This window comes from Dermacentor andersoni, chromosome 3 (genome assembly GCF_023375885.2).
Source record: "Dermacentor andersoni chromosome 3, qqDerAnde1_hic_scaffold, whole genome shotgun sequence".
NCBI classification, from domain to species: domain Eukaryota; kingdom Metazoa; phylum Arthropoda; class Arachnida; order Ixodida; family Ixodidae; genus Dermacentor; species Dermacentor andersoni.
In genome coordinates this window covers 178019080-178039918 of record NC_092816.1, presented here as the reverse complement: position 1 = coordinate 178039918, position 20839 = coordinate 178019080, and the positions used below count along the sequence as shown (strand labels likewise).

The 20839-nt window shown below is 47.7% G+C and overlaps 1 protein-coding gene across 1 annotated transcript in view; it reads left to right on the top strand.

Moving 5' to 3' along the window:
* The first annotated feature begins 8531 nt into the window (after positions 1-8531).
* LOC126524669 (3-oxoacyl-[acyl-carrier-protein] reductase FabG-like) overlaps positions 8532-20839 on the top strand; it is a 65460-nt gene continuing 53152 nt past the window's right edge. The window contains exons 1-2 of the mRNA XM_055067304.2: positions 8532-8630; positions 19421-19560. Of these exons, the coding sequence (XP_054923279.2) occupies positions 8594-8630; positions 19421-19560 (177 nt within the window). The 5' untranslated portion in view covers positions 8532-8593. The remainder of the gene's footprint in view (positions 8631-19420; positions 19561-20839) is intronic.

Sequence of the window (20839 nt, the reverse complement as noted above, 5' to 3'; positions counted from 1 at the left end):
CGTGCGGGAAAACAGTATATCAGGGGATGCGTGAGAGTCTCGCATCCCCACATCCCCCCTACCTTAAATCACTACATATTCCGGCGAAACATTTCACACAGTCTAACATCAACACGTGCTTCGCGAACAATGTGGTACATGCAACAGTGGCCGCGCCGGGGAAATGTCCACACGCTGTCCATAACATGCGAGCCGACTGTCCTTGGGGTACACCGCTGGCGTCCGCCGGTCACCGCAGCAGCTTTGCGACTCGACGGCACGATCCCAGGCCAGGACTCCGGAGACGACGACGCAGTAGTCGGTACGAGCAAGCGTCGCTCGCGCCGACGCGCCCTGCTGGCAAGAGCCGCCGTAGCTGTCGGTGACCGCTGGCTCCTTTGTCCGCCGCCGAGGGTTGTGAGCTGGATGCAGGAGGCCGCCGAAGTCGCTGCGCCGAACTGGCCACAGCTTCACCATCGCCCGGGGTGACTCGATCGTAGTCCGGGGCAGCAGCGCAGACGATGTGCAGGTGACAGCAAGCCAGGGGTGACTCCAATCACGCTGCGTAAACTCAACACACTCGGCAAACACTACAGTAGTGCAAGGGAGAGGAATTCTGCATGCGCATCGCCCACGTGGTACGATGTTCAACTCGGCTAGCAAAAGATCGGGCAGCTACTCAGATGCTAAGTTCACGTGAACGAAGCTCGCTTCCTTGAGCCGAACGAGTAATTTCAATTCGTGCGAGGCTAAATAGAATGAGGGAAGCAAATTGCAACGCCTCAACGCCACGGTCCACCAGGTTGTGTCCCTCCACGTGCGACAGGCAGCTTCGTAAAGCCTTAGGCCTAAATCGTCGCTACCCTGACAACAACCGGCATCCAAAAACAACACCCAAAATGGGCGCAAAACGGCAGCCGCGAGGAGACGTTAGCTCTGTGAGGTGGTCCTACTCCACTCGGTGCACACAGCATCCGAGTTGACGGCGCCCACCGTCCCAGACGGTGTCGGAGCGCCCGGTGCCAGGCCGCAATACCAGTCAGCCCGTCGTGGCACCCGTGGCCCGCGGCCACCCGGCTCCCAGAGCCGCGACTTCATCCGAGTCAAAGAGATAGAAGAAGCTATTTACATAAGAAATTCGGACCACCCACGAGGCTTCCGTACTCACTCGCTTCAGGCTTGCCACTGCTCCGCGGGCGCTCAGCCTCGCTCTCCCAGGATGCAGACCACGTGGCTCTCGTACTGACGAATGTCATTAAAAAAAACACTTGCGAAAAGGCTTAGCATGTTGATAAGTTCAAACACACTACAGCCACCGTCGCCTCGATCAAGAAAGCACGCCGCCGACGCTAGCGATCAAAATCCACGCTAGGCCTACGCTTCGGTTCAAACAAAGGTCTTGAACGAAGCAACACTTAAAATTATCGTCCGATGCCCCAAGAGCCCCACGTTGGGCGCCAGATGTGGGAGATACGGGGGTTCTGCTCCGTACTCTTGGAACAAAGGAACGACAACACAGTAGTGCAAACAGTCACAAGAGCATTTATTGCACCTTTCATAGATCAATGCCTGCTAGCCGAGTTGCTATCCCCAAAACATGCCGATGGGCGCGCGACAAATCTAGAAGTCCGACTTACCGCGACCGCATTGCGAGCGAATATGTTCGCCCCATGCTGGATCCCAACGCCTGGTCGTTCGCGTGTTCGGTCACGCCAACGGTCGTGCGTTCGAAGGCGGCCACGCGAGGCGGTCTCGCAGAAGCATGGTCGCAGCGCGCGCGGAATGTCCACGCTGTTCGCCGGCCCGCCGGGAAAGAGCAGCGCCTTGTCCCTCGGCGCCCGAGTAACCCCGCCGCGGCTCGACGGTCGCGCCATCTCTCGCACCGCGCTTGTACCACTCCGAGCGCCGCGGGCGCCAGGCCACGCGAGCCGTGCGGGAAAACAGTATATCAGGGGATGCGTGAGAGTCGCGCATCCCCACAACAGCCAACGGAAACTCCATTCGCACAAGTAGAAGTGAGCTTATTTGACCGCTTTCCCACATCATCATCGGGAAAGCATCATATTGTAGTTGCAACTGACTACCTAATTCTATATGCCGAGACAGGGTCTTTTGTCAAAGGAACGGCCAGTGAAGTAGCTAATTTGTTTGTCACTAACATAGTACTACGGCAAGGCGCTCCTAAAGTTCCCATCACAGACTGAGGAACCATATATGCTGCAAATCTGACACAGTACATCATGAAACTGACGCGCACCTGTCACCGAAAAACCGCCCCATATCACCCGCAGGCAGATGGACTGACTGAACGACTCAACAAAACGCTAACTGATATGTTGTCTATATACGGGAACATGGAGCACGGAACATCGGAAAGGATATTACCGTACGCAACCTTCGCCTGTAATGGCGATCTGCAAGCGATGACTCAAATGGCATCTTTCCAAATCGTTTTTGGCCGGACTGTCGCCACAATCTTAGATGCAATGCTACCTTTAGATGAAAACTCCGGAAATGATCATGACGTCAGCTACTTCACACAAAGAACTGAAGAAGCACGGTAGCTGGTGCGATACCGAATTCAGTAGTAGCAGCAAACCGACGCGAACCAATACAACTTGCGACGAAGAGACGTCCTGTGCGCACCTGGAGACAGAGTATAGGTGTGGACTCCCGTACGCATGCGCAGCCTATCCGAAAAGCTTCTTCGTCGTTACTTTTGCACGTATAGGGTAATTCACCGAATTAGTCCCTACAATTACAAAGTTGCCCCAGAAGGTCAAGTAACCTCATCACGAAGGCGCCATCCAACTGAAATCGTTCATGTCGCCCGAGTGAAACCACACTACAAGAGACAATAACTGCTTGCGAGTGACAGCCCAGAAACCATCGCCTTCTGTATGAGAATAGGGCCGATGCTCTCTTGCAAGGGACACAATGACACAAGATGCCTTCAAATCATACGCACCAGATGCCTTCTGCGCCCGTCCAGTTGATTACTGCTACCTGCGAAGGATAGCGGTAGTGAAGCGGGCAACAAGGGCTCACAGGCACGTGCGATCGGAGGAACGTGTCATCAGCGCGGAAGACGAGTGAAGAAGAAGAGCTGCGGAACTCTTGCGAAAAGGACCTCCGTACTTACGGAAAGTATGTTTGCTTTGGGTACCGGGACATCATGGGTTACACTTGAATGAAATGGCCGATTCACTCGCACGAGCATCCCTCAACGGCCCTATCATATCTGTTTTGCCGACATCAGCTTATGTCACCGCGGCTAGGTATAGAAATTTCGCTATATCCCAAAACTTTACAACATCCATACTAACACCGTCTTCTGATTTCCACCATCTTGGCTTCCCATGGAATAATAATTGGTGTCCTTCAAGACAATTGGAAGTTTCTTTTACAAAATTGAGATGCCGTATACCTCCTCTAAATTTTTACTTACACAGGTCTGGTCTCGCTATGTCCCCTCTATGTTCTTTTTGCAGTGCACCTGAAACGATCGAACATTATTTTCTCTCCTGCCGCCGCTTTATAAGACAAAGAAAATTATTAGTACACTCATTCACCAAACTTCGGCTATCGCTAAGCTCACCAACCATTCTTTCTTTTGGTGCGACCTCACTGGGATCAAGCCACAGGGATGCTTTTCTTGCAATTTACAATTTTATTAGAGATACAAAAAGAGTACCTTGCTGACTTTCTAAAATTATCAATATTTTCTATTATTTCATTTATTTACGTTAACTTATTTTATCAAAATTCACAATGTTTCCATCATACGTCTAAATTACAGTTCTAGTCTCATGCTCCACAATTTAAATCTAGTTTGGCTTTACTACTAAGCATACGAAAAACCGCCTGCTTCTTGGCCAATCCCCCATAGTGGGTATGCGCCATTGTCTGGGACACAAGACAAGACAAGACAAGGCTGTGTACCTTGTAGTGAGACTCTCGCTTATCTGTATGTCGGGCACAAGTTCGCCCTACCGAAATCAATTAATGTATCTTCACTCAACTGTGCTTTGCAATGTACGCCTAAATATACAAGGCAATCTGCGCTCACGCACACCTCTCTCGACGCCAACACTAGATTTTCTGCGACTTCGGGGCCCTTACGACTCTAGTATTAAACTAGCGGAACTCCAAGAAGCACCTGCAATATCCTGCAAATTACAGCTCGAAGATCTCCAAGGCTGCCACACGCGTACGAGGAAGATGTGATATTTCAAGACGACTCTGTGCATTCGGCTTCATCTTAGACGCCACATTTTGCTGAATTTCTTTCACCACGTCGCAGCCACGCAAGGCTTTCAAGGGGAAGTTGGTTATCTAACTTTCTCTACGTAAAAGACAGCACCGGAAAAAGCTAGAGCTGCACTATCCCTAATTCAGACATGTTTTCCATGTGTTTGTTCAAGTTACTCAATAATGCCGATTTGTTTTTTTTTTTAAATAGGTTATTAACGAATGTTAAAAGTTAACGACGCAGAGACACTCAAGGCGCACTGGCACATTCGTCGTCCTGCAGCTATGCTGACACGCCATGCGCGTCTAGTGTGCGGTGGATTAGAGGGCCGCAATAGATGCAGTTTTCGCTTCGCTGAAAACGTTGTCAATGGGGAAGTATCACATTCGCAAGAGAAGCCTCACCATCTGATTCATCACCAAGTATTCCAAGTGCTTCTCAGATCAGATTTTCTTCTAGCAATCAATCGCAGATCTGTCGAAATCCTTTCTGGTGAATGTAACCCTGCATGTCCTCCAGAATAAAAAATAGGATGTGCTCAGATACATTTACTACTTGAGAAACTATAGATTCAATTAATTATTGGAAGCTTACTATGGAAAAATTACAGTGATTTCATCAAAGACAAGAAAGCGAAGCACTTTTAGGTGACAGAAAAACGATTTGATTATGGGGCACGCCGAAGTGTAGGACTCTGGAATAACTTGGACGACCAGGGGTTCTTAACCATGCACCTAAATTTAAGTACCCGGGCGTTTTCGCGCTTCGCCCCCATGTAAAAAAAGAGACAAAAAGGCATGAAGATAAGACGAACGCTGGTCATTTACAGCAGACCACTCTGCCTTTTGTCGGGTTCCATTTTTCTTGTTATTTACACGCGCTGCAAGTATTGAACACCTTTCTGCAAACGCTTTGAGTAAACGGCACTATCGCTGCTAGATCAAAAAGACAATGACAAATACGGAATTGCAGACCAGTACGTGTGCCAATACATATGACATCTAGTTGGGCAGCGCTGCATTATGAAGCTTCGGTTTCAGTTTAATATTCTTTCAAGATATATAGCTGTCTGTTAATAGTATACGGGCGATGGTCCCAAAGTCAAAGGCGTGCAGCGGGACCCTCGGTTAACAAGATTGGTACAAAATTAATAATTAATACAGCAGTGTAAAGTTATGCATTATATAGGTATGTAATAGTGAATGAAGTAGTGAAAAGGAATACATTCGATTTTTATACAAGAAGTCCTACATTTAAAAAGAACAATTCGCACATTCCCAATCAAAATGGTTATGACCTATTTAATAAATTAAGTACAGACTTTGTATACAAAGTAAGTTAATCAGGACAACTAGTTATAGAAAATGAAGTTTTTAAGTTCATATTTGAATGCATGCAACGATGATGATGATGTAAGAGCATGGGGTAAGTCATTCTACAGTTGAATCGCTGAGAAGGAGGAAGTCAGCTCGCCATAATTCGTGCTGCATTAAGGTAATAGGAACTTGTGATCATGGACAAATCTAGCGCTATTTGTATTTGTGAGCAACCTAGAATCCATTAGTTGAAACGCGAGCTGTTTGTTAAGTAACTCAAATAGAGTTATAAGCAAATGAATTTTAAGCAAGCCAGGTATAGGAAGAATGAAACTAGCCTGAAGGAGCAGAGCACCATTAGAGTAAAACGAACTGTCGGTAATAATGTCAATGGCCTGCTTCTGAATCTGCTGTACGGACGAAAGGTGACAGTTATATGTATTTCCCCACTTAGTAAGGCCATATGTAAAGTGACTATGTATGAAGGCAAAGTATAAAGGCAATAGGGCGTGAACAAAAAAAATGGACTGGATTTAATGAGATCTCTTATACCAAAATCACTTTTTGCCTAGCATAAGCAATATGATTATTCTGGATTCCTCTCTTTGTTACGCTAACACTCGTCCGAGCTTTTTTGAGAACGCACATTGCCGAAACTTCTAGAAATCTTAGCGTGAGTCGTAATTGTCGGCTAACGTAGTCGGTCATTCAGTACAGTACTTCCCGCTTATCTGAGCTTGAATGCAGGAAGAGGGTTGCCACCATGGCTCGTGTAAAGTTCTAGTGTGGCCTTTGGCAGGTGGCAATTGAAGCCAGCCATCGCGACTTGCACTTTAGCAGGACCACGATGGCTTGCAGCTCCGATAATTACCGCTCTCTTAATTAGCAACAAAGTGAACCAGCGTGCGTTCGTAATGAATACCTCAACAATCGCTCAGGTGAAAGCGTACCGGGGACGCGATTTCCCACTGTCACATGCATGTAAACAAAGATTGTGGCTATGGATTCAAAACATTTTTTTTTTTTCGTCAATACACCAACCATGGAGCATGTACCAACAGGATGGCACGCAGTTGACGCGTCGCGGATGAGCCCATACCGAGGGCCAAGTGGGCGCTTGCTGGCGCACGTCTTGTAGGTTCAAACCGCCATTGTTCCAGAGTCATGGCAAACGCAAGAAGCGTGGGCGCGTGCCGGTACGTGTGTGTGATGTTTGGCTTTTGGACGGCGCATTTATCCGTGTTTCGAGGAATGCAGGGGCCTGAAACCTCGATAGGCATGACCTCCTTCGTCAAAGAGTCGACCATTGGTTATATTTCTATCCGGAGAAAAAGCTCAGTGCCCCGCACAACCCGGAAACCAACCATTATATACGTGGCGCTGCTCACAGTCGTCGTTACTTTCGTTTGCTGCCATTGTATAGCGCGGCCGGTGGGTGGAGCGTACCCGTAGCGTTCCTGACGCAGACAACAAAGTGGCCACGACCTTTGACCATTGACCATTGACCAGTGACCATTGCTCTTCGCAGAGCAATGGTCCAGGGTGCTGGTAGGTTCAGGGTGCTTGTGGCCAGTACTTCCTCACGGTTTCAGGGACGCATTCATCGCCCAAGTTCACTGCGCGTCCCTGGTCGAGATGCACCAACTATCATTGTGTGTGAAGTCTGCATGATTCTGAAGGGGGTGGTCAGATGAGTATCTGGAGTATATTTTCTTCCCTGCTTATCTGGTCTATCAGAATGCTATACTTGCACGAGTGAGAACAACATTCAATGCTACATGCTTGCAAACCCATCCGTTACCCCAGCAGCTCCAACTTCTGTGGTAAAGTAGGTCGGCTAAAAATAATTTTTTTTTTTTGTAGTAACTTCTTTTTCAGGAAGTAAATTAGTTGCAGTAAGAGAGATCGACAGACCAGTTCAATGAAGTCATTACAATAAACCAACAAATGGTGCTGTTCCAAGATTAGAATGCATCAATTTGACAGCTTTTTCTCCAAATCGGGAACTCTTAAGGAGAGCTTCCATACTCAAGTTTCAAGTAGGCGCGATAACATATTGTAGAATTCTGCGAAGTATCAAAGGGCAATGTTGTGCTGCGTATATGCGTATAACAGCGAAACAACTTTTATGGGATTTTTCTCCTGACTCCGTTCCTATATCATCAGACAATTTTGAAAGCGCGGCACATGAGAAAACCCTTTACAGCAACAAATTATTTTCGATAACTACTCTCTCCAAGAAAATAAATAGCGATACGATTTAAAATAAAACAAAGAAAAGCCGAGGCGGCCGATGCACATGTCTGGAGCATTTGCTGCGCGATGACCTAAGTGTAACAAATTCTCCTTCTCAAGCGTCGTCATGTTCTACTGCGCGGGAAAATAAATTTATTTGCGTGAACATTCAATAACAACTTTGAAACGGAAACCAACTCTGCAGAGTTGAAAAAATAAAAAACGGATAAGGAGCTGCGTAAATGTCCTGAAGCCGCCTTTATCAGAATAGTAAAATTGCACTCTGGTGTGCTATTCATTTCCTCCATGGCTCCAATGTTATACACATCCTGTCGAAGCCTTGTAGGATGCAGTGTGTGCGTGCGCTTCTGTGTGCGTACTATAACTTCAATGAAGTTCATTGTGAAACGTGCTAGAAGGTGGCCTGACCAAGGAGAAACAAGGCTAAACGCTAAAGATAGTAAAAGATCAGGTTGAAAGCTGAAGCCGGTTTTAATCACAGCACGTGCAGGGAGTATAGCCAAATAATATGTCCTGTGCCTTTGTCACGTCCCTGCCTTTTTTTAATTGCGCTAAAAGCTTTGCCATCATTAGAAAAACCATTTTCTTTTTTTCTCCCCTTTTTGGAACAAGCGCAAAGCTTTCTGATTTCAATCCCAGGTGGCGAGACATCAAGCAAACGTTTTCCTCTATAAAAGGGGGCATCCTCATAGCGGACGCACCTGCTCGCCAACAAAGTGTGCGCCTGCAGAGAAACTCCTGCACGTTCGAACCAACTGTTGCGGTTGTCGACCTGCTGAACGTCGTCGCAATGCCCAATATGCGTGGCAAAGTTGCACTCATAACTGGTATGTGACTTCTCAATTTACAAAATGTCCTTTCTTGTTTGAGCATCCACTCCTGCTATTTTTACCTATATCATGGCTGTTTCTGAAAGCCTCCGCGTCATTCAATGAGAATCTTCTATTATTCAGTATTCAGTGACTATAAAAGTGTGCTAAGCCGAAAACGGAGAGATTGCGAAATTACATTGATGGGGGCGCTCTAGAGTGTTTGACAAACATGCGTAATTGCAGCAGAGTAGGTTGGTATCGGCGCTAACTGCACTTTTGATGTAGCAGTGAAAATTATTTCTCTGTCATTTTTTTGTCTTTCGCCTCTCGAGCAATGGTTTTCGGAACAGCTGCACGGAATCGTAGATGGGCTGAGTTTTCATACGAGAAGCGCTTCCTCTTAGCTGTGTTCTGTAATGCAAGCTTTGATAATTTTGCCATAGCGTTTCTTGGCCGATAAAGAGAGCTTTTTCGGTGTGCTTTAGTATACACAAAGACAACCGCTCATTATGCACGCCGTCTTAACTATGCTTCGTCACGAGATATTAAAAGTAAGTACGGCACGCCTTCACGTTATATGTCGAATAAACATCGCTCCTCGTTTTGTATTATTGAAGACCGGCCACCGGGGCAAGATATTGGCCGATAAACGGCACCTCATTATCTGTGCCTTATGTGCTCTGACGGCAGCCTGAAAGTCATCATCATCATTATCATCAACCTGGCTATATTGTGGCCATGTAGTCCCTGCAAACTCCTTAATCTCATCCGCCCACCTAACTTTCCGCCGCCTCCTGCTGCGCTTCCCTTCTCTTCGAATCAAGTCGATAATCCTTTATGTCCATCAGTTATCTTGCCTCCTCCTTACATGCCCTGCCCATGCCCATTTCTTTTTCTTGATTTCGGCTAAAGTTTCATTAACTCGCGTTTTTTCCCTCACCCAATCTGCTCTCTTCTTATCCCCCTTAACGTTACACCCATCATTCTTTCCATTGCTCGTTGCGTCGTCCTCAACATAAGTAGAACCCTTTTCGTAAGCCTCCAGGTTTCTGCCACGTAGGTGAGTACTGGTAAGACACATCTGTTATATACTTTTCTCTTCAGGAATAATGGAAACCTGCTCTGCATGATCTGGGAATGCCTGCCAAACGCACCCCAGCCTATTCTTATACTTCTGATTATTTCAGTCTCATGATCCAGATCCGCCGTCACTACCTGCCCTAAGTAGATGTATACCCTTACCCCTGGAAGGCGCCGACTAGTGCGGACGTGGAAAGATCGGCTCCCGCTTTCGTAAATATTTTCGGTCTGCTTTTTGTGTCACCTACCGCGGAAATGCACGCCATTCGACACGGTTTCTTCTGAGGACTTCCTTCGGTGAGTGGCCTTTGCGCGGAAACCGTGGAACTTTTTGTGTAGACCACGCCGCGGCGACGCTAGGCGCGGGTAGGCTTAGGCCTAACCCGACGAAGAGGGGCATTATGCCCGAAGTAGAAATGGTGGTAGGAGAGGAAATCTCCTCCGAAGAAGCCAACAGCCCAGGCTGGACGACAGCGTTGGGCAAGAACAAGAAAGCCCGGCAAGAAACACCAGTTTCAACGAGCAAGAGAGCTCACGTGGGCTCGAAGGGTGGCTGCCGCACGGCTGCCCCGCAAGGCGTGTTGCAACGTCTCGCAGCCTCGTCGAGGCTCCCCAGACTACCTAGGGAGCACATACGAATTATTGTCCGCCCAAGGGGCGGGCTTGACGTCAAGAAGATAAGCCAAATCAAGCTGGCTCAAGCCTTGGCCATGGCGGCTGCACTAGCTCCCACAGAAACTGAGGGCGACGTAATCTGCCCTAATTTCACTCAAAACGTTCTCGTCGTATCCACCCCGGAGAAGAAGAACGCCGCCGCTTATGCAGGAATCCAGCAAGTCCGCATAAGCGAAGGACTGTACAAAGTGGCCGCATACATAGCGGCCCCAGACAACACCTGCAAAGGGGTCATACGAGGGGTCGACGCAGACATCAGTGAGGCCCAACTCCAGCGCATGATCGTCAACCACCGTAACCCGAAGGCTCTGGAAGTCAAACGAATTAAGACCACCACCACAGTGGTTGTCCTCTTCAACGGCATGAAAGTGCCTAACTATGTCATGTGCGGCGTCAGCCTTTTGCGCTGCACGCTCTACAAACGCCAAACCGAGGTGTGCTACGCGTGTGGCGGCTTGGGACATCGCGCGGACGTCTGCCCCAACCCCACCAATGAGGATTGCCGGGGCTGCGGGCTAAGCTCACCACCCGATGACCACCAGTGTTCGCCGAAGTGCGCCCTTTGCGGAGGCCCGCATCTTACGGCGGACAAAACGTGTAAGCAGCGCTTTCAAGTCCCATACGTCGTACGCAGACGCCGACGGCGCCGTAAGCGCGCCAACAACAAGCACCAGCAGCAACAGCTGGCCAAGGAGAACAGGCCACGTGGCTCCAGCGCGGCGGGAGCCCCCAGGAGGGAGCGCTCCGTCACGCCCTCTGGTCGACAACGCAGCCTCTCCAGAGGGCGCTCTCGTTCCCGAGGGCGCTCTAACTCCCGGGTTCGGATCCAGGAAACGCCAACCTGGGCCGATCGTGTCAAGTCGAAGCAGACGACGCCGGCTTCAAAGGTAACGCAGGTAGCATTGCCGGAGCATAAAGTTGATCCCAGAGTCGCTCAACTCATGCAAGAGAACGCTCGACTCAAAGCAGAAATGCAGCAGATGAGGGCCGACTTTGAGTCTTTCCGTAAGTCGTACCCCTCGCAAGTCGAGAAGCAACAGGTGCCCCCCTCAGGGGAGCCACAGGCGCGCTCGGGTAAACGTAGGGCCGCGCCCCCAGAGGGGGACGCTGACTCTATGGAGACCGAGTCCAATAACAAAGACTTAGAAAGCATGCAGCGGGCAATTCAGCAGCTCGCTGAAAGCGTGACTGTCCTCCTTAAAAGGATGGCGTCCCTGGAAAGTGCACAGGCCGCGTTAGCTACGGCTAGACAGCCTTCGAGGGAGCCCCGTCGGGCACCTTTACCCGCAAGCGCCGTCCCCGTCAACAAGACGGTGGAATGGCCAATCCAAGGCAATCACCATGGCGGTCAATCCCAATAAGTTGGTTGTGTGGCAGTGGAACTGTGCCAGTTTCCAACGGCGCAAAGCTCCGCTGCAGCAATTCGTTTCGGCACAGGCGGTCAAACCACACGTAATTCTTTTACAAGAAACTCTCGATGACGCGCCCACCTTTCCGGGATACCGGGTTGTATCGATACGGGAGGAAGGAAAGCGGGGTTTAGCAACCTTGGTCGCACGGAAGTGCTCCTTTCAAGTACACAAATTACCAATTGGCAAAACTAGGGCGGAAATCATTATGGTCGAAATTATCCCTAACAATTGGCTTAAGAGCAGTGTCTTCCTTTTAAACATATACAGCTCGCCGTCGGATCAACGGCAGGCATTCGCCACGATCATGACAAAGGCGGTGGCCCTGAGCAAGGGAGCCCCCATAGTGATAGCGGGTGACTTCAATGCCCCCCACAATGCCTGGGGATACCCCCGCCAATCCACCAAGGGCAATCTCCTTGTCCAGGCAGTTGCTGACTGCTCACTGGAATTGATTACGGATGCTCAATACCCGACGCGAACCGGCACGTCGGTAGTCCGAGACACCACTCCGGACCTGGCGTTCGTCAAGAACGCCCCCGGAGCAGGATGGCAAAATTTGCAAGAGAACCTGGGCAGCGACCACTTCATTGTGGAGATTACCCTAACGATTAGCACAGCCCCTACCAGGGAATTTAAAGTGACGGATTGGGATGCCTTCCGGAAAATACGGAAGGCGGACCAGACCGACTACGATAATCTCGATAGTCTGTTCGCAAGACTACAGAAGGACGTACAAGCTGCGACCAAGGTGGTTAAGACCGACCTAAAGATAGATCGTATGGACGCGCGCCTTGCGCACCTCCTAGAAGCCAAAAACTTCATCCTGCGCCGCTGGAGAACGCACAGACTCCACCGCCGGCTTCGCAAGAAAATTGCGGAGCTCAATCGTACAATTCAAACTCATTCCATCGAACTGTCCAAACAACAATGGAATGAAGTGTGCTCCTCGGTTGATGGGCAGATGAGAACGGGGGGCAAATGGAACCTGCTCAAACACTTACTCGACGATTCGCAAACCAAAAGCAATCAGAGACTAGCCATCGATCGCATAGTTCATATTCAAAAGGCGGCGGGCGTATTTGAACACGTCCTCTTGCAAGAGTTGGCCGAAAAGTATCTTCCGCTGGGCCACTCCGGTGACGGGGATTATCCTTGTTATCAGGGGGGAGCGGTGGGGGAGCTCGACGCCCCCTTCACGGAATCCGAAATCTGGGAGGTGCTGCAAACGCTCAACGGTCGCTCTGCACCGGGCCCGGATGGCATCTCCAATAAGCTCCTCCGGAACTTGGACGAACAATCAGTTGCGCTGCTCACCGGGGAGGTCAATAAAATTTGGGAAACGGGCCTAGTCCCCGACTCCTGGAAGACAGCCTCAGTGGTGCTCATCCCGAAACCAGGCAAACCTCTTGCGCCGGAGAACATGCGGCCCATCTCGCTCACGTCCTGCGTGGGTAAGGTGGCCGAACATGTCATTTACAACCGTATATCTAGGCATATAGAAAATAATGAGTTATTCCCTCACAACATGGTCGGCTTTCGGCCGGCACTCTCCACACAGGACGTCATGTTACTTATAAAGAGGCAAATCATTGATGTCGACACTAGAGACACTCGGGGCATCCTTGCTCTAGACTTGTCCAAGGCTTTTGATAACATCTCGCACCGGTTCGTACTAGACGCCATCTCAGATCTGGGCCTGGGGCCACGATTCCATGCGTACGTTAGCTCCTTCCTCAGGGATCGCAAGGCCACTGTCAAAATAGGGCAAACCAAATCGAAGGAATTTACATTGGGAGCGAGAGGCACCCCGCAAGGGGCGGTCATCTCTCCCCTACTGTTTAACATCGCCATGAAGGGCCTCTCGGACAGACTGGCCACAGTAAGAGGAACGGGTCACGCCCTCTACGCGGATGATATTACCGTGTGGTGCATGGGAGGGTCTGACGCTGCAGTTGAGAGTGCGCTCCAAGAGGCGCTCGACATCACAGAACACTTCCTACTAGACACGGGCCTGAGTCTGTCACCAACCAAGTCCGAACTTCTATTGTATAGGCCCACCCGACGGGGGGTTAGGTGCTCCACACCCTTAGATCAAGTTCCCATAGCCCTCTATACGAGGGACGGACAACAAATTCACAGAGTGGATACCATCAGGGTCCTCGGACTCTTGCTGGAATCTCGCGGAGGCAACTCACAGACTATAGCCCGCATTACTTCGAAGACGGAGAATATGCTTCGGCTTATCCTCAGGGTCTCGAACCGCAGAGGGGGTTTAAGCGAGAGCAATCTACTCAGACTCTACCACGCGTTTCTGATGAGCCACGTTAACTATGTAGCCTCCGCGTTGCGCTGGTCTAAACGGGATGAGGCCAAAATCGACGCCCTCATGCGCAAAAGCATCAAGCGCGTGCTGGGTTTACCACTCACTACCAGCACCGCGCGTCTCATGCAACTTGGCATGCACAACACCCTATCAGAGGTGATCGAGGCCCAACGAGTGGCTCAAATAATTCGACTATCATCATCGCGAGCGGGGAGACGCATCCTCGAATCCGTTGGATGCGGTCACCAGGAAATCACGGAGCGCAACGTGACCCTATCACCCATGGTCCGAGATACGTTCAAGGTAGATCCCATGCCACGTAACGTCCACCCTCAATACAATGTAGGGCGCCGGGTAGCCAGGGCTCGTTCCCTGTTAAAAGCGGCTGCTGCCACTCCGAATCTGGCATGTTTCGTTGACGCCGCCCAGTACGAGTGCTCTGATCACTATGCCGTAGTTTCGGTTGACTCCAATGGCACTCTGATTAATTCAGCATCCGTGCGGAAGGTTTCTTCAACAGTAGCCGAGCAGGTTGCTATAGCTATAGCACTGAAGGACCCTCTACGTTCCAATATCTTTACAGACTCCAGATCGGCAGCCCGAGCTTTCGCCTCCGGCTCGATCTCAAAGGAGGCGGCGGCCATCCTCGGCAGCGAGGGGGCTGCTGGTTTTCATAGTATCAAATGGTTACCGGCCTATATGGGAATCAATGTACACTCTGAGCTTGTTAACGCCAATGAGTTGGCCCATGACTGTGCGCGAGGTCTTACACACCGCGGCGGTTCAGGTGGACTCACGGGCGGCGACTTAGGGCTGTACAGGGATTCGCTTCTCACCTTCCATGAAATCTTGACACATTATCAACTTGCTCGGCGGGCCTTTCCGCTACCACACCCTAAACTTAATAGACCACAATCGTCGGCGTTTCGCATGCTTCAAACGGGGTCATTTCCCTCCAGGGGCAGATTCAGTCACTTCGCGCCTAATGTAGAACCCCACTGTCCAGACTGTGGGGAGGCGTACTGCTCCTTGTCCCATATGCTCTGGCAATGCCCTGCGTTACGCAGCTCATCGCTAACCACTCTAACCGACTGGGAGGCAGCCCTTAAGGGCGGCGACCTCTCAGAGCAACTACGGGCTGTCCAGAGGGCCTGCGACAGGGCGGAGGACCACGATCTTCCGACCCCGACGTGGGTGCGGCCCGCGACGGCTACGGGTACTCCCTGAAAAGGGAGGTACCCTAACGCCGGTTCCTCAGGACCATTAATAAAGTTCTTTGTCTGTCTGTCTGACCCTTACCCCTTCCAGTGCCTCGCCACCTATCGTAAACTGCTGTTCTCTTCCGAGACTGTTAAACTTTACTTTAGTTTTCTGCAAATCAATTTTTAGACCAACCCTTCTGCTTTGCCTGCCCAAGTCACTGAGCATGTATTGCAATTGGTCCCCTGAGTTACAAAGCAAGGAGATATTATCAGCGAATCGCTAGTTGCTAAGGTATTGTCCATTAACTCTTATCCCCAATTCTTCCTAATCCAGGTCTCTGAATACCTCCTGTGTACACGCTGTGAATAGCATTGCAGAGATCGTATCTCCTTGCCTGACGCCCTTCTTTATTGGGATTTTGTTGCTTTCATTATGGAAGACTATGGTGGCTGTGGAGCCGCTATAGATATATTTCAGTATTTTTACATACGGCTCGTCTACACGCTGATTCCGCAGTGCCTGCATGACTGCTGAGGTATCGACTGACTTCTCACAATTCTAGTAATTAATGAAAGCTGTATATAAAGGTTGGTTATATTTCGCCCATTTCTCTATTACGTGATTGATAGTGTTAATATGGTCTATTGTTGAGTACCCTTTACGAAATCCTACCTGGTCCTTTGGTTGGCAAAAGTCTAAGGCGTTCCTGATTCTATTTACGATTACCTTAGTAAATACTTTGTACACCACGGAAAGTAGGCTGATCGGTCTATAATTTTTCAAATCTTTGATGTCCCCTTTCTTATGGATTAAGATTATGTTGGCGTTCTTTCAAGATTCCGCAAGGCCCGAGGTCGTGAGGCATTGCGTATACAGGGTGGCCAGTTTTTCCAGGACAATCTGCCCACCGTCCTTCAGCGAATCTGCTGCAACATGTTCCTCCCCAACTGCCTTCCCCCTCTGCATAGCTCCCAAGGCTTTCTTTACTTCTTCCGGTGTTACTTGTGGGACTTCAAATTCATCTAGACTATTCTCTCTCCCATTAGCGTCGTGGGTGCCACTGGTACTGTATAAATATCTATAGAACTCCTCAGCCACTTGAACTATCTCATCCATATTAGTAATGATATTGCCGACTTTGTCTCTTAAGAGGAAGCTTTAGCTCGGGCCCAACTCCGACGCGGCCTATTCAAATACATGTAAAAACGCAAAAACGTTTTTCTGAGATAACCCCTGGACCGATTTTAATGAAATTTATTGCATTTGAGAGAGAAAGTTAAATTCTAGTGACTGTTGGAAGCGGAATTTTGATTTAGGGCTTGAATTTTGTTAAAAGGATTTTCAAAAATTCAGACGTTTGAAAAAAATAGAAGCACGAAGTTTACAAGCTAATAGCTCTGCATCAAGAACAGATATCGCAATTCTGTAAACGGCATCCATTAGACCATTCAAAGCGGACAAATTTGATATGTCAGTTTACATCTTAGGTGAATTTGTTACATTGTTTACGAAGGTTCTGCAAAAGTTGTAATTACACATTACTCCATTTTTTTGAGGTTCATGTGTAACATATCAATTTTGTCCGCTTTAGATGTGCTATCAGGTACAATTCACAGAATTGCGATATCATTTTTTCTTGCTGAGTTACGGAGTTGTAAACTTGATAGTTTCGTTATATGAAAATTTGCGATTTTTGCCAAATTTTTATAAAAATTTGACGACCTAAATCGAAAATTCGAAACCAACAGTCACTAGATTTTAAGCTTTTCTTTTAAATGCAGCAAACCCCATCAAATTTGGTGCAGTGGTTGCCGAGAAAAACGAATTCTCCTTTTACATGTATTTAGATAGGAGCACCCTAGCTAAAGCTTCCTCTTAACGCATAAACCGGATTCTTGCCAATTCCTAGTTTCTTCCTCATTGCTTTTAGGCTTCCTTCGTTCCTGAGATTCTCTCTATCTTATACTTCCTTATGTAAGCTGTCTTTTGCTTGTTGAATAACTTGGAAAGTTCTGCCAGTTCTATTTTAGCTGTAGGGTTAGAGGCTTTCATATATTGGCGTTTCTTAATCAGATCTTTCGTATCCTGCGATAGCTTACCAGTATCCTGTCTGATGACGTTACCACTGACTTTTATGGCACACTCCTTAATGATGCCCATAAGGTTGTCTTTCATTGCTTCAACACTATGGTGCTCAGAAGAATTTCACTTTGGCCTAGTTGGTATTTACTGCATATCATATTGACCGCAAATAAAGAAGTTGAAAGTTGCCGCCCGTGCTGTTTATGTGTTCTCTCCCTCTGTCCCCGTCTTTATTTGCGGTCAATATGATACGCACTAAGGTCCTCCTCCTGCATTAAAGCTGAATACCTGTTCTGTAGCGTGATCCGGAATTGCTCTATTTTCCCTCTTACCACTAACTCATTGAACGGTTTCTTACGTGGCAGTTTCTTCCGTTTCCTCCTCAAGCATAGGCTAATTCGACATCTTACCATCCTATGGTCACTGCAGCGCACCTTGCCGAGCACGTCCACATCTTCTATGATGCCAGAGTTAGCGCAAAGTATGAAGACTATTTCATTTCTAGTCTCGCCATTTGGCCTCCTCGACGTCCATTTTCGCTTATCCCGCTTGCGGAAGAAGGTATTCATTATCCGCAAATTATTCACTTCTGCAAACTCTACTAATAACTCTCCCCTGCTATTCCTATAGCCTATACCATACTCCCCCACAGACTTGTCTCCAGCCTGCTTCTTGCCTACCCTTTTTGTGAAATCGCCCATCAGTCGGCCAGCCTGAAAGTGCACTTGCTCAATGTCTGCTTTCCTCAGGGTCTTTCAAATAACACGTATAAACTTTTAAGAAAGCCTGCAGACGATATGAGATAACAATAAAGAATTTTGGCTGCACAGTTGGTTACCTTCTTTTTTAAATACTTAGCGAAACTTAGTCATTTCAGTGGTAAAAAAGATGTAGAAGAAGCATGATGCACGCAATGGTGAACTTGTGACTAGATGATTGAATATTTTCCCGATTTTTATTGCATACCTGTAGCTTTTGTGACCTAAATATGTCTTGAAACTTCAAATAAAACGCACAGTACCTCAAAATGTTCGGCATGACTATGTGCCAGTGGAAAGCTGCACTATCTTCCACGACCAAACATCGCATGACATACAGGAATCGACCGCAGAGAGAGAGGGTAGTCATACCGATAAAGTTAAGAAAGAATAAATTCGCGACCCCGAGGTGACATCAACGATGTAGGTCGCCATTACCCGCCACAACCTTGCACTCTCGTAATCCTTGAAACATCGCGGTCCCTCTGTGAGGAGGCACAAGTGTCTCAGAGCTATGTCCTGGGGCTGTGTCACGTGAGCACGCAATTCAATAAATGTTATACCAAGGCTGTCCTATTTAATCAGTGTCACTGTTGCTTATAGCTGGTTATTATATGTCTACGTGTAGCGGCACCAATTTTTCTCGAAGCACTTTTGAGGACGCTAGCGACAACACAGCACGCGATTGCCTCGTCACCTGGAACTTATATAGCCCAAGTGCACCTAATTTCAAGCTCGCGAATATAAACTCTCAAGTCCAATATTCAAGGTCGGCGAATCTGTTCAGGTGCTTCTCAAGACGGTCCCCACGTCTTGGACAAAAACTTGCGTTGAAGAGGGTATTCTAAAGAAGTTTGATAAATAGCTGTTATAAAAGATGCTTATAGCGAGGCACAAGGAGAAAAATGGAAACAGGACACAGACATAAGTACCTACTCGCCAAGTTTCACGCTATTCAATCGTATTCATCTACTTCCTAGTAAACTCATCGCAACATATTGCACTAGCTTTCCAAACGGAAGGCGAATACGATTGAATCGAATGTATTTGCTTGGCAATTAGGTACTTTTTAACGACTTGACACACATTCATATGTTTCATAACAAAAGCACCCCTTTCTGCAGTATACTCTGGTACCTCTTTCTGTGTACTATTCTGCCATATAAATATGTTCGAAAGGAAAATAATACAATATTACTACTCCTACCTTTGCTTCTGGCACAGTTCAGCTTTCAGAACGCCTCTGACTCTTTTTGTTCTGTCGCATTGCAGGTGCATCTTCTGGAATCGGCGAGGCAACTGCTTTGCACTTCGCCAGCCTTGGCTGCTCACTTTCGATCACTGCGAGGAACGCAACCGCTTTGGACACGGTGGCTGAACAGTGCAAGGCGAACGGTGATGGCGGAGTGGAAGTAGGTTGCTTGTTTATTTATTTATTTACTTCTTTATTTATTTATTTATAGTACCGTCAGGGCTTACATGAAGCCTTACAAAAGTGAAGGGCTAATAGATACAGGTAACTGTACAAAGAATAAAAACACAATGATCAGACAACAGTGCATAGTGCAATGTGAAAATAACGCAAGTTAAGGCTACACAATAAGCATATCATAAAAAAAAGACACAATATAATACAGACGCTTAATCCAGACGAAATAGAAGTGCATGTTGTATATAGCCAAAGTTAGAGTGAGAAGATAAGCACATATTGATAGAAAATAAATCATAATACAAATTATACTGTTTTCAGATTAGGTAGGTAGTACAATGGAAATAACTTATAAACACTACTTGTCAGAAAAAAATAGAGCTGCTCTATACGTATAAATTAATATACTTACACGTGGAGCGAAGCTATGTTTCAAGGTATACTAGATAACGTCAGTAAGTGCCTTACGGAAATCGTTGGTGTTAGTAATACAGACTAGTGGATCCGGTAGGTGATTTCTGTCCTGGCATGCTTTTCGATGAGGCGAGTTACCATAGTCAGACGTTCTGTAGGATGGGATGTTCACTTTATGGCGATGGTCCAAGTGTGCCAAAGTAAAAGAGCCTGGCTCGATATAGCGTGATTTGAGCGTGGGAATTGAATGGTATATTGTATTGAACAAACAAACGCGAGCCGTTTTTCTGCGTTTGGAAAGGAGATATTGAGGGCAAGTTTCATGCTACTTACGCTTGCTGTGCGCTGGTAATTGTTAAGAATAAAACGAACGGAACGATTCCGTACAGCTTCTAAGGTGTTAAATAGTGTTAATTGATGAGGGTCCTATATGGATGGTGCGTAATCTAGATTAGCTCGAATGTAGGTGACATATAGCTGTTGCTTTGGAGAAGGAGGTGCCAGCGGGAAAGTGCGCTTCAGGTAGTCCAGCACGGGATAACCTTTGGATGTAATATGTTCAATATGTCCCTTCCATGAGAGATTATTTGTAATGTGCATTCTAAGGTACGTTTAACATGGTACTGATTCGAGTGAGATGTTGTTAAGGTAGTAATTAGGAAAAGTTACTTCTTTAAGTGAGATTCTCATGAATGTTCATCTTGAGGCGTTAAGATTCATGTGCAAGCGAGAGTACCATGTCGTTACGTTATCTAAATCTGATTCAATGAAACTATATCAGAATCATTAGTTATCTTTCTGTAAACTGCGCAATCGTCGGCAAATAAGCAAACAAAACTGGTGATTTG